Source organism: Clarias gariepinus, chromosome 14 (assembly GCF_024256425.1).
Source record: "Clarias gariepinus isolate MV-2021 ecotype Netherlands chromosome 14, CGAR_prim_01v2, whole genome shotgun sequence".
NCBI lineage: Eukaryota > Metazoa > Chordata > Actinopteri > Siluriformes > Clariidae > Clarias > Clarias gariepinus.
Genome location: NC_071113.1, coordinates 18,870,415 through 18,885,239, shown reverse-complemented (window position 1 = coordinate 18,885,239; position 14,825 = coordinate 18,870,415). Strand labels below are relative to the sequence as shown.

Sequence of the window (14,825 nt, the reverse complement as noted above, 5' to 3'; positions counted from 1 at the left end):
CACAGCATTTTTCCTAAAAGAACCCAACCAAAAAACAGAGAGAAAAAAAATATTAGCCTTCATTTTAGAGATGGCTAGATGTTAAACCAAAACCGGATTGCAGGAGTGCTTTGCATTTGTTCTTTAAAGGATGTATCTCAGTGTATTATATCTCTACCTCTCTCTTCATGGTGACATCAGCTGTTCAGAATGGTCCCCTCTGCTTTTTTTTTAATATAAAATGAAGAAAGAAAGATAAGTCTTTCATGTACTGTGAGATTAAGTTACATCATGTGACATGATGTAACTTAAAACTTTAATCCGATGTGTCTCCTTTTGTTATTTCATCTTTCCCTTCTTTTATTTCAGACTGTTTTTTCAATCCATAACTCCCACCTCTTTTAGGCTTTTTCATAATTCCTACACTTAAAGAATTTTTTTCCTTGTCTTTGTGCTCTTGTTGTTTTCCCTTCATCCCTCCCTCTTGGCTGTACTGTATCTGTGCCCCTCCTTCAATCATCCACCCTTTTTGTGCTCTCTCTCTCTCCCTCTCTCTTTTTCCCCCCTCTCCTATTCCTGATGGCATACAGGGTTTGGGATTGCAGGAGGGAGATGTCTCACAGCCTGACATAAAAAAACACCCTCTTAGAGAACAACAACAGCATCCATCGTGCAAAAAGAAGAGGAATTCTAGTCTGCTTTTAGCTTGGCCGTTTCCAACTTTAGAGGTAAGTGTCAGGACAATGTATTCAATTCATAAATAGCCTTAAATATTTGGAAGTACGGCTTTTGGATAGAATGAGTGATATGCAGTATCAGTCTGACTAGCTCCTTGTGAACTAAAACTAGTTTTGTTGGGGAACAAATGCACGGGCAACAAGTACAATGCTGTGTGAAAAAAAAAATAATTTTATGATTCAAGTTGTTCATAGAAAAACCTAAGTAACACTTTAACTGGAATTTGTATCATAGCTTGTCTTTTTTGCTGCTTGTGTGATGGGTAAGGAACCCTCAGTACATATTTATTATTCAAACAAAAAATAGAAAATGCACATTATTTGAACTTGTATTTTTATTGCAGCAATTAAGCATTTTACCAACCTATTTGATTAAAATAAACATTTAATCAAATGAATTTGATTAAAGTAAACATTTTCATTATTATTATTTATAGTCATGATGGTTAGGGTAATGGTAAGGTTGTACTTTCCATCATTTAGCAAAATTATAAAATTGCAACCATCTTTGACTTTGCTTTATGTCTTCCACTTTAAGACCAATCATGCATCGGATATAAAATAAAAATCTAAAATATTTTTCCAAAAATCAAGCTGCAAAAACAAAACATATCCGAGTTCTCATGTGATGTAATTCTCCAATAATATGGTGATTCAGTGATGAAATCTCTTGTAGCTGGAAAATATTTAACTGAACCACAGGCCAGGAGATGAATCTAGGTCAGGGATTCTTCAGCCATGCAATCATCAAGCCCACTTCAAAGTGCTTTATAACTGGGAGCGGCGCATGCAGACAGGCTCAAAGAAACATTGTCAGTCCTTTAAGAAATAACATTTCCATCAATTCAAATATGGGCTAATTAATAAACATACCCTTTACAATAAAAGGAGTTACTGAGAAGATTTGTCCAGTTTACTATTCTCTAAAACTACTGTTTGCTTTGGCTAAACTTTTACATGATTGTTAAGGGACCTCACTAAGTGACTTCCAAGGTCATGTGCTTCCAATCAGATTTGTTTACACAGGATAGACATGCAACGCTTTGCCACATAGCCCTCAAAAATATTTTTCTGACTTGAGTTTAATGCAAAGCCCTGCTTTCTCTTTTCACCCATAATGAACAGATCAGACATCAGAAATGAACTCTGGGAGTAATTGAGGGTGGAATTATTTGTTATTTTATTTTTTTCACTCAGCATCTCATACAGTTCAATGACATCTTTAAACATTCATTCACACACAGCAGACAGGATGTTTTTGTCTTTTCTGGCCAGGCTTAGAGAAAAACACACACACACACACACACACACACACACACACACACACACTTCCTGTGAATAATTAATAATATCAGTTACACGGATAATTTTCAGACACTTCACGTGTTAAGGTTAAGACATGCTTCACAGGTGGAACTTTTTATATGTAGTGTGGAAGTGGTCCATATGGTTGATGTATTTCCACATTAATTTCACATTAAATTCTTAATTCATTATTCATACTTTGCAGCAAGAGCAATTTTAGGTGTATAACTGGCAAGAAAGACAACAATGACAACAACAACAACAACAACAACAACACATGATTATAACTTTTCCATTAGAGTGCATTGCGATTGCATGCAGCTAATCTGATGAGGTGACTAATGAAGTGTCATGTCTGCTAGGCGAGTGGTGCATATCAACATGAAAATTATATTATAAAACTTATATGACACATTTAAAGTAATACTGTACAACACATTTTCCCTTTACGACCATAAAGACCATACGACTATATCATAGAAACCCACCATGTAGACTTGTTGGAACAGGAACTCAGGCTGTGAACTGAAATTTACTGCCGTAGAATATCCCATCTTTTTCTTCTTACTGCAGTTTGAATTGCAGGGTGGGGAAGAATGAAGTCTGCCAAGAAGGCAAAGTGCAGGTGTGTGATTACCCAAGAGAAAACAAAAGGAAATTTACTCCCTTTCACGCTCCCTCTGCACCGAGAGTAGCTCTTCTTCTTACCGGGTTTTTTATTATTTATTTCTTTTTTCCAAACAGCATTACAGCATGAGTGCACACTAATAGAAGAATTCCAACCAGTAAAGAAAGTGCACAAGCAGGTGGTGGATGTTATTAGAGGATCTAGTCCTAGTGCTCTTTCATCTGGCACCTAGAACTATAAAACCTGTTAGATCTCACATTCATGGTCACTCTAGCTGATCACTCAATGAAGTATGGAGGTGCTGGCTATGTGATGAGAGAGGTACAGGCATAGATGGAAAGCGATGAGTGATTCAGGGAGGTTGGTGCAGAGTGATCAGTCGGTGATGATGCTGATAGCTACCTGCTATCAGATGGAAATGCACAGTATATGGGTATATGGGCATATGGGGGTTCTAACAGGACATATCAAGCAAATCGAATGTGAATAAGGTCTCAAACAGTGCATGGACACAAGATAATGCTAAACATAGAATTCATTCGTTAACTAAAGGGACAATGGTTCAGATTACATTGTTAACAAACCTCCAATAAAATTTTTTTTGCATTAAACAATTTCAGCAATTTATCCTATTCTACTGCACAGATCCATGGGTTTCGAACCTTTTTACAGTTAGTGTTTAGAACATCTGTATAATCTGTACAGTTTTAGGGCTGCAACACAGATTAATGTTTTTAAATATATACAAAGTGGTTAAATATTAGGCATTTTACACCTATGCCTTCCATGATGTGTACTTGTGGTAAGGGGTGCCACTAGAGCAGTCCTCCTGCCAATAAAGGGCCATTGACAGCATCCTTACACACCCTTTAATGGAAACCCAGCTTTTAGGTGCCAATAGAGCATTTTTGTTCCAGCACCTTCCACCAAAGAATCCCAAACTAGTTACACTGTGTTAAAATCTCGAAAGCCTTCTATCATAATACCATTATTTTCCCCAATAGTTTTATTTAAATTTTGTAGGGTTATCAATTAAAGATACAGTAGTAAATAAATAACTACCTACAGTACAAGAAACAGACAAGTCACAGTGCAAGTCATATTTTTGGGAATGGCATGATTGGCAATGAACAGTTTACCTAGGAAAGGTTTTAATGTTAATTTTAGAAAGTTCTTTCTTGGACCCTAAGGCATTCTATATGGTTGTCCCTTGTGTGTGAATTCCTAAACATCCTATTGTTAATTCATCATTAGAAATTCATCAACTCTGGGTTATAGGCCTACTTTTAGAAGTCTTGTACATATTGTACAAGTTCAAATAAGTTGTATGATAGCATAATATATAATCTATAGTATATACCTGTATATACGTATACAGTGAGATCAATAAGTATTTGATTACCCTGTGATTTTGCAAGTTCTCTTACTTAGAAGTCATGGAGGGGTCTACAATTTTCAGTCAGAATCTAAAAAGACAAATCCGGAAATCACATTGTACTGTATGATTTTTTAACAATTTATTTGTGAATTACTGGTTCAAATAGGTATTTGAACACTTGCTTATCAGCCAGATTTCTGGCCCTTAAAGACCAGTTGTTTTGCTTTTAAATAGTCCATATGCTTCGTACGGAGCCACTTCTTGGTTTTCCTGGCTGTGTGCATTGGTTCATTGTCATGTTGGAAGACCCAGCCACGATCCATCTTTAATGCTCTGACTGAGGGAAGGAGGTTTTTGCCCAATATGTCACAATGCAGTGGAGTCGTCCTGTCCCCTGTGCAGAAAAACACCCCCAGAGCATGATGCTTCCAGCCCCATGCTTCACTGTAGGTATGGTATTATTGGGATGTTACTCATCATTCTTCTTCCTCCAAACACGGCGAATGGAGTTAAGACCAAAAGTTCTACTTTGGTCTCATCTGAGCACAGGACTTTCTCCCATGACTCCTCTGGATCATACAGATGGTCCTTGGCAAACTTCAAACGGGCCTGGACATGGGCTGACTTATGCAGGGGAACCTTCTGTGCGATGCAAGATTTTGAACTATGATGTCTTAGTGTATTACTGATAGTAGCCCTGGAAATGATGGTCCCAGCTCTCTTCACGGCATTGACCAGTTCCTCCCGTGTAGTTCTGGGCTGATTCTTCACCATTCTTAGCATCATTGATACCCCATGTATCTACTTAGACTTTGGCTGATTGTGGGGTGCACAGGTGTCTTTATGACAGCTAAAACGACCTCAAACAGGTGCTACTAATTTAGAATTATGAACAGATACATACACACATATATATATATATATATATATATATATATATATATATATATATATATATATATATATATACATACACACACATTTCTGTACAAAAGTCTTAGGCACCATATTATATGCTGAGCTTGCTGGAGAATGAGTTCTTCTGATAACTTTGTCACACTCGTTCCTTTCTATTTTTATGCAATTCCCTATACTAATATATATATATATATATATATATATATATATATATATATATATAATCATACCTATAACAACTCATAGTTGTCCACTAGTGAACAAGTGTAGCATGTCTGGCCCTTGGCAAACAAAGCAGATGTAATAAGATACTTATCTTTTTAAATATATTGTTTGCTTTAGATGTTGAATTGAATAGGTCCGAATCAGCACATTTGAAAATAAAAGTAGTGTAATATGATATGAGGAAAGGCGTTGGTTGATGATTATTTAAAGCTTGGCATGGTGTAGTGAGAAGCAATAACAATCTTATGTAAGACATTTACGGTTAGCTCACAGCACATAAACCAACTTTTTGGCTAGAGCAAAGGCGCCACTGAATGACGTGCTGTATGGATAAACATGACCTCCAGACCTTGACATCCGCAGGAAGGAGAGAGGATCTGAATCAAGGATATCAGATGTGGAATTATAAACATCAATGAGCATGGAAAGGGTGGACAAGCAGATTAACTGGACAAAATGCAGGACAAGTAGAAATCACAGATGAGGCAAAACACCACACACACACACACACACACACACACACAGGACATCGAACTGTACTGGCTGTTGGATCGTCTGCCTGATCAGAGATGAGGAGCAAGAGAGGGGCACATGACACACAAGTGAGCACATCAGAAGATTAGTGAGGGATTAATGCACCCTTCAAAGCACTGGCCCACAAGACTCTTTGAACTTCCACAGGTTTTACCCTTCGGTATCTCTCAGACAGAGTTCTTACACACCACATAGGGTGCTTTGTGATGCTTAAAGCATGAAGGGATTACTTATATGGCCTACTATATAGCATATACTCTCTGGCAACTTTAAAGGAAGACTCGTAGACACACCGAAAATGGACATCACTAATTTACATGTGAAGTAAGCTAGGCAAAAACATAGGACATTGTTTAAATAAAATAAATGTTACATTTTTTTGCCATTTGTGACGAACATACATTGCCAACTTTATGTTCTCATTGTCTTTTCAGCTAGAATATAGTGTATACACTACAGTATACTGTATCTGTGCTGAGAAAGTAATAATACTTACTGTACAGGAGCAGTACATGTCAAATGCATGTCCTCCTGTTTGTGGGGAAGTTGAACAGAGCTCTTGTTGAAGTAGACCTGGCACAAATGTCATACTGTCAACCTTGTCTAAGTGTGTCATTTGCTTAGTCTGTAAATCTGCTCTATTTAGTGTCTGCTCTGCTAAAGGCAGTTACAATGTCCTGCATGAAGTATTTTTCCATTTCTTTCAGCTCAGGAGAGAAGACAACACCATTGCTGTGTATTTCGGTGTGTAGCCCAGACTGTTTGTGTTAAGTCTCCCACATTACTCGCTTTGTCTATATCCTGGTCTTTACTGGCACGGTGAAAGTGTTGTGCATTGAGAAATTAGGTTGCTCAGAGAATCAGTGCCAGCTGGAGAACATCCATTCAGGCAGTCAGAGGCAGGAATGCCTTTGTCACATGTAACTATTCATTTATTTAAGTGATCCAACACTAGCTCTTGTGCTTGAAATAAAAAGGTCCTAATAAAAACTATAAATCTATATACGAACATTTTAATCAAGCCAATTCCCCTTTGCATTCAGTTTTAAACTTAATATGCAAGGAAATGCGGACATCATGCTTGCCATAATAGGAATACTTGATACATTTAATGCAGTTATCCAATCAGCCAAAAAAAAATAGTCCGATTGGTTTTAGCTGCCAGAAATAATGTAGTAACTGTTAAAATCAGCAAAATGCAAAAAAAACATTGAATCTTTATTTAGAAAGAGTCTGTTCCTTAGATGTGGTAGAGGAAAAAAAAGTCATTAAAACAGAGTGTGTTCATACAATATGTAGAAAATTCTGAAGATGATCTGTTAGAAGCTTCTCAATAATAAAACTCGATTATCCAAAGGTGTGTTGAATTCAGGACACTTTCAGTTTAAATATCAAAAACCTTGAAGTGAATTGCCTACAACTGCAAAAGACACCCCAGATTCCACTTCTGTCAGCCAAGAACAGGAATCTGAGGGTGTCCTGATCATAGGATCACCTAAGTCTCCTAACACCATCTGATCTTTTTCTAATCGTTGTCTGTCCAGTTTTCGTGAGTTTTGGGAAATCTAATGTGGTTTTCTACTGTTGTAGCTCATCCACCTCAAGATTTAATGTGTTGTGTGTTTTGAGATATTTTTCTGTGCAGCAGGGGTGTAAAAAGTGATTATTTGAGTTATTAAGGACTTCCTGTGAGCTCAGACCAGTCTGGTCATTCTCCTCTGATCACTTAAATCAACAAAGCAAATCAGCATGGAGACCATCTACACACTAGAGATTTATATATTGATTGATTTATAATTCTCGCACCATACTGTTTAAACTCTAGCGATCAGCACTACAGTATCTAAAATACTCCAACCATCTAGCACCAACACCCATACAGTACCATCTTCCTAATTTTAATGTTTGATGTGAACGTTAACTGAACCTCTTGTTCCATAACGGCAGGATTTTGTGCACCATGCTGCTCTGACATGATCAGGTGATTGTGTAACTATATAAATGTTCAGGTGTACATGTGTTTCTATTAAAGTGGATGGAGAGTGTATATTTAACATTGATCTGAGATTAATATTTATGTCAGGAGTGTAAGGTGCACTGAGAATTCCTTTCTCTGAGCTGTTTTACCATTTTAGGTCTTTAAAAAAATCCTTTAAGGCCAGAGCTAACACTTGTGTATGGATCCTGAATGTTCCAGTAAATCAATTTACTGCAGCAGCTGGACCAAAAAATGTGGCTGCATGTGGAGCTTTGTTTCCCAGCACATTTGCTCATGCAAATTCCTCTCACAAAGCCCTTTAAACAGTTGACTAGACAGGAACCAGGCTGTTTCTTCCCCCCCTGAAAACAATCTCTTGAGCACACAAGTCTGCTTTAAAACAGCACATCAGAAAAGATCAGATGTATGGAACTGACCTTAGGTTAATTGGCACTATCCAAACAATTAATCAAGTGAAGAAGTGGCAAGCGGAATCTTGATGAGGTCTAAGACAAAGCCAGTGAAGGTGGTATTGTGTAATTGTTGGGACTGCTCAATCAATTGGGCCAAATGCTACTGCCAGGGCTGTTTTTCCTCAAGGTCATGAGGCCTTTCTGAGAGGAGCACATTAACCTTATCTTTATTTAGAAAGAGTCTGTTCCTTAGATGTGGTAGAGGAAAAAAAGTCATTAAAACAGAGTGTGTTCATACAATATTTAGAAAATTCTGAAGATGATCAGTTAGAAGCCTCTCAATAATAAAACTCGATTAGCCAAAGTTGTGTTGAATTCACGACACTTTCAGTTTAAATAACATAATTCATTATTTATGCTGTTACATTTCTCGCTTTACAAAGCCTAACAGCACCGATCCTGCACATACACTTTTAATTGAAACTTGGTCAATTTAATTAATTTAAAAAGCACCAGCTCATTCCGCTGTCTCTCGGTTCAGCAGATTCCACTCATGCCTACAGAACTCCTTTCAGATATTTCCTTCAGGATGAACATTTTAAAGTCTTTCATTCTTTCTGCAGTTAATCTATTATGTAACCAATCAGGGTATCAGGGTTTTATTTATTCATTTTACAGACTTCATTTTAGTTTTTACTGTCCTTGTAAATGCTGTTTTTAATGCTGTACATCCTATGAACTGGATAACTCTCTGTAGGAGACTTAAAACTATGTCTCCACTAACTTCATTTTCAAATCTACTGCTGTTAAGCATTTAAAGATTTTAAAAATTTTAATTGATTTCTTTTTATTTCCTTTTTTTTGCTGTTAAACAGTGAGCCGTTTTAAGACTGTCTTCATCGCTGCTTTTGCATTGTAATTTAAAAGTGTCTCATCTAAGAACAAAACCTTACTCATGGTTATGCAAACCATTTTTTTATTGCAATACCACTAGCAAAACATTTTAATGCATGTTTGTATAAAAAAAAAGAATAGAAGGAACCTGAAGGAAATCAACAAAGCAGGTCCCAAACCACTTTAAGCTGATAAAGAAAGATCTCAGACTGTCTGTGGAATGGTTTGGATAACTGAACTGTAATTATTGCCAAAGGTGTTTAGAAAAAAAATCTGTTGTGTATAAACAACACGAGGCACAGTGATTTAAAAAACACTACACACAAAATTCCTGGTCAAAATGTAGTCACTTGGCTGAAGTTTGTGAAGACTAATATTTATAGACATGTCTCAGATACCCCACATGTGTAAAGCTGAAGGCTATAATTGTGGTAACCAGAGGTAGGTCCACCAGGTATTGACCCATGCAAACTAAAGTATGTGCTTTTTGTTTAATTTAATTTTCTTTTGTTGTGGCAAAAAAAAGCATGCTCAGATGTCATGTTTTGATAGACTTTTACACATACTGTAACAGATGGCTTGGGTATGCAGTCACCATGGGACCCCTGTGCCAGCAGTGAGTGTAGGATTACTACTACTGATGTGTGCAACACGGATTGAACCATACAGTACCCCTTATACTGAGACAGACCGTGATCAATATGACTCCAGAAATCAGCACCAAACCGCAGACCATCAGGACACCAGGTATCAGCACTTAACACTGTAGACCTTGACCATTTCCCAATCCATAAGTAAACCAAACTATATTCATAATACAATGCAATAAGCTAATGCAACCTCCAAATAATACTGTTAATTAAGCCACTGTGTTAAAGTGATCAGCTTTGCTATTCTGCACTGACAGCAGGATGAAAGAGTGTCAGCGATGTTGTGACCCAGGAGAGGAGCCTCCCCAACATGGCACCACTTACCCACAATACCAGGTTGTTCCACAGATAAACATTACCATCCTTAAAGGTACAAACTTTATACATAACTATAATTTACAAAAACATGTTGAATATGAGCAGATTTACAGTACTGTGCAAAAGTCCTAAGCCACCCCTCACTTCCTCTTATGAACTTATATTGATTACATTCAAGAAATGTCAATTTATTTTTTTTTGCAATAGGCTGCAAAGTGTCTAAAGATGCAATAAAAACCTTATTTCCCCTCTCATCTGTTCCAACAACTCAGCATTAAGCATCACCAGTATAATAATCACCGGCACCTGTTTCTCACTGGTTCATGCCTTAAGTAAGCTGTTTTTTTTTTAACTTGAATGATTCATACAGTAGGTCACTGTGTGGTTTAACAAACAACAACGTTACTGTGAAACTGTTCAGGCACCGGGACTTGACGAAAAATAAGGGCAAAAAACAACAAAATAGTCCTTCAGGAAGCCTGGAGAAATATTGCTCAAAACTATATTGGAAGTAAAATAGGAAGAAATGAGATGTGGCTCAACACTTTTGCACAGTACTGTGATTTGTATACACACATCACTACGTGAGAGTCAGGTCATGATCCATGGATAAGTGAGCCTGTCAGGATGTCGTGTGGATCTCTGCGTAGGAGTCTTCCTTTGTCCACAAGGGGGCAGTGTTGCTTGGAGCAAACCAGAATTTGCAAAAAAGGAAAAAAAAAGAAGAGAGCTTGGTCTACTGAATTTTCAATTTAAATTTTTATTCAACCATTTTTTATGTATTTGTTAATTCATTCCGTAATAAACAGTATCACAAGAATTATAAACTGCAGGACTTAACAAATCAACACATTTAGTAATCATGGAATATGATTCCTTCAATAAAAAAGAAGCTACATGTCATACATTTTCTGTACTAGGAGGCAAAAAAAAAGAGAGAACAATGATGCAGCCTAATTTAATTGGCCATTTTTATGACAGCTAAATAAAATATTAAGCCACAATTCATATTTGCATAAACTGCAATTTTTTAATCGTAGTTTTCTGTAAATAAATAAATATTTGATAAAGTCCTCACACTGCCATGGTGCGAAAAGTTTTTCTATAGAACCTTATACTGTATAGTGGCAGTGCAGCATTTACCCACTTTTTAGTAATCTGCTTAAAGCCTGGTAAATACTTTAGCATTAGATCCATTTGTCTTTTCAATGCAAAATTTGAGTACAGCAGACATGGTTGAACATAACAGTGACCTTGAAGGAATTACTGATATTTACTTTTTATCGAAAAAAAATAAATAAATAATGCAGAAACATCTTTTATCAATGCTTATATTCATAGACAGAAAAACACTATGTACAATACAATGTACAGTTATATGCTATCCAAACCTGCAGCATGTTAATGCTTCCTTTCCCACTCAGGGGAAAAGGGAGAAAGCGGCCAGCGTGGACCCTATGGCAAAGTAGGCAAGACAGGGCAGGGAGGCCCAAGAGGACCCAATGGCTTAAAGGGCTCCAAGGGCAATATGGGAACCCCAGGAGATCCCTGCAAATCCTACTATTCTGCCTTCTCTGTAGGCCGAAAGAAAGCCCTGCACAGCAACGACTACTACCAGACGATGGTGTTTGACACAGAATTAGTCAACCTCTATGGGCATTTTAACATGTTTACAGGCAAATTCTTTTGCTACGTGCCAGGAATTTACTTCTTCAGCCTCAATGTGCACACGTGGAACCAGAAGGAGACGTATTTGCATCTGATGAAAAATGAACAAGAGATGGCCATCCTGTATGCACAGCCTAGTGACCGCTCTATCATGCAGAGCCAGAGCCTGATGCTGGATTTGGAGAGAGATGATGAAGTCTGGGTTCGCCTCTATAAGGGCGAGAGAGAGAATGCCATCTTCAGTGATGATTTCGATACATATATCACATTCAGTGGCTACCTCATCAAACCCAAGAATGAAGGTTAGCAGACCCATGTACTGGCAGGTGTAAAGTACAGTACATACCTTTGTATAGAGCCATGGACATAACAGTTTATTGCTTATTTTATATTGGACCTTTATTTATAAAAAAAAATGTTCCTTCTGGATTTATTTAATCTGAGTATAAAGTATACAGCGACAGGGGAATATTAGGGGTGATGGGAGTATAAAGATAAACCAAGGGCCGAATAAAGTGTGGCTTATGACCTCTATTACTCTGTTATACACCTCTTTTATATAAAAGAATCATTTTGTTAAGCTTAGCCACCAAAGAGAATGGTGTTACTGCGGGTTTGTTTCACAGGTCAACGCAACACAGGTTTACGTGTCTTCATTATGGATTTGGTGCCTCATTTTACACTAGTTGATGGGATATGTTGCAAATGGTGCTCTGATCAAGTACGATGCAGTTCGATGGTACTGTTGAACAAGCACATATTATCTGTAATAGAATTCTATAATAAATGTATTTTTGTATTATTAAACATTTCTTTTATAGCATTTTTTCCCCACTTAAATAATAGAAAAGAATGCAAATACACTGAGATAATTTCAGAAAATACGATGTAAAGAAGAAATATAATTAAACTTAAGGTTAAATTTTTTCATGGTTTGTTACGTAAAGCTTCTTCAAATCCTTCCTGAAAACTAAACTCTATAAGATGAGAGGACTCGGTTCTTGTGGCACTTTACATGAAATCCTTAATAAAAGGCAAAGTGGAGGGCTCAGGAGGAGGCATTTTTATTGTCAACAGCTGTAAATGTTCTTTTTCTCCTTGACATTAATGGAAAATGACTCCAGGCCAGTTATTTAAACATCTCTTAAACTTTCCAAATCCCAAATATAATGCACATGTTAATGATTATGCATATTCATTTGATTAAAATTTAAATAATTAAATAATGAAAACAGCAGGAATTGACACTTTTATATAAACTGGTGTTATGTACAGTACAGTATGTTGGGGTGTCTTTATTTTCACTGGCACGAGTGGGCTATGAGCAAGTACACTTGACCCAGATGAATTCTTCCTGGCTGAGGTTTGTAGGTATATTAAAGTCTAAATCCTTTACACCCTGTCTGCTTTAAGCCAGATGACAACCATCGCACTCTCAACAGCAAATTCTTAACACACTTATTTGAGATGCAGACATTTGCCTTTGACTTTAACTGCTGTAAGTACAGTACGGTAGCTTTAATCCTGCCATTATTTTTGACAGATTGATAACAGTCATTAATGGCCATTGTCAGTGTGTGTGGTGCGCTCACTTTCAGTTTTATTACAGTCATTAAGACATATAATATGATAATGCATCACAGCTATGCACATAACACATGACAAGTTTAATAGCATGTGGGTAAACAAAGCTGTGATGGAGTCCAGATGTCAATGTGTTTGATGCTAATTCTGGCATAAAAACTTACACACATGAAACAAAAACAAACCAACTATCAACAGCATATTTTGTTTTGTCTTATTTTACCTTGAATTATTATAATTTTTTTTATATTAGGAGCGGTAGTCAGGCCCTCTTTACCATGATCAGAAGTCCTTTGTCACCCTCTTGTGGTTACTAAATTGATGACAACACAACACAATTGTTTAGTGCAAGATTTAATAGTGTTGTGCTTGACTGATCAGATAAGCTAAAAGGCTACTAATGGTACACCTAGTCACAACAAACACATATACCTTTTTACGTTATTAAATACCAGACTCAACACAACTGTTCATTCATTCTTCCACTTATCATACACAGGATTAGGGTAGATCTGAAGTCTCCTGGGAATACTGGACATGAGGTGGGAATACACCGTAGATGAGATTCCAGCAAGGGTATAAATACCTCTGTAATTATTAATACGTTTAAGGAATATTTTGAGGTGCTTATGATCTATTTGTGCTTTGTTAAAATGCTTAAGGACTCCTGGTTTACCTTCTACACTTTATGTATTCCTTTAAAGTACCTGTGCCTACAAATGTGAATATAGATATACTGCAAATAAATAAATAAATGAATTAATGATTGAATAAATAAAAATCACTTTTTTAGGTTTTTTGGCTGGATATTTTTCCTTGGCTAGATTCCACTTTTAACTCATTAAGACTTTGACACATTATCGATACTTTCAGTTACAGTACTTTTTCAGCCCCCAGACTATCACCCAGGACCATGCATACACACATTCACACCTGTTGGCAGTTTAGCTTGTAGTGCTCCTGAACATGTGGAAAAAAACATGCCTTAGCCTCATACACCCCAAATTCAGGATTGAACCATGACCCTGAAGCTGTAGGGCAGCAACACTAGCTATGCCATCTTTGGATTTTTTTTTCCTGGAAAATCAATTACCTCCCACTGACATGCCAGTAGGTGGACTGGCTATGCTAAATTGCCCCTAGGTCTGAATAAAGGTATGAATTCATACATGTGATGCTCTGACATCTCCCTGACCGGGATGAAGTGGTGACTGGAAGTGAATGGGTGAGGTTAGTATCACCTTTCGAAGTTCAGAATGAAGTCGCTATCATTAAAATGAGTTGGTCCAGTGGCAGTTAAAAAAATGTGAAGTCATCTTAAAGCAGTGGTGACCAGTCCATAAAAAACACTGACTGAATGGATGCTGATGTGTGCTTCTCTCTTGATGGGCCTTTATCTAAATGATAATGGGCCATCAGATGGTATAAAAGGGGCAGGAAAGCATGTTTGCTCCAAAAGCAACCTTTTTCTGCAGACACGACAACACAGCCCTGTGTTCCAGGGCTTTTAGTCCCCTTTTAGGTGTCTTCCGGGAGCGCTTTTCGTTTAAGCCAGTTAGGCTTATGCTAACTCTGCGCATCTGTGCTACTGATCCTGTTTGACAGAGAGAGCGAGA

General features: G+C 37.2%; 1 protein-coding gene across 1 annotated transcript; it reads left to right on the top strand.

The window, feature by feature from the left end:
* Positions 1-544: 544 nt before the first annotated feature.
* c1qtnf1 (C1q and TNF related 1) lies at positions 545-13,896 on the top strand. Its single transcript, XM_053512253.1, has 4 exons — positions 545-707; positions 9,564-9,736; positions 9,897-10,009; positions 11,382-13,896. Exons 2-4 carry the CDS (start codon positions 9,564-9,566, stop codon positions 11,930-11,932), a joined length of 837 nt encoding a protein of 278 aa, XP_053368228.1. The 5' UTR covers positions 545-707; the 3' UTR covers positions 11,933-13,896.
* The last annotated feature ends 929 nt before the right edge of the window (positions 13,897-14,825 follow it).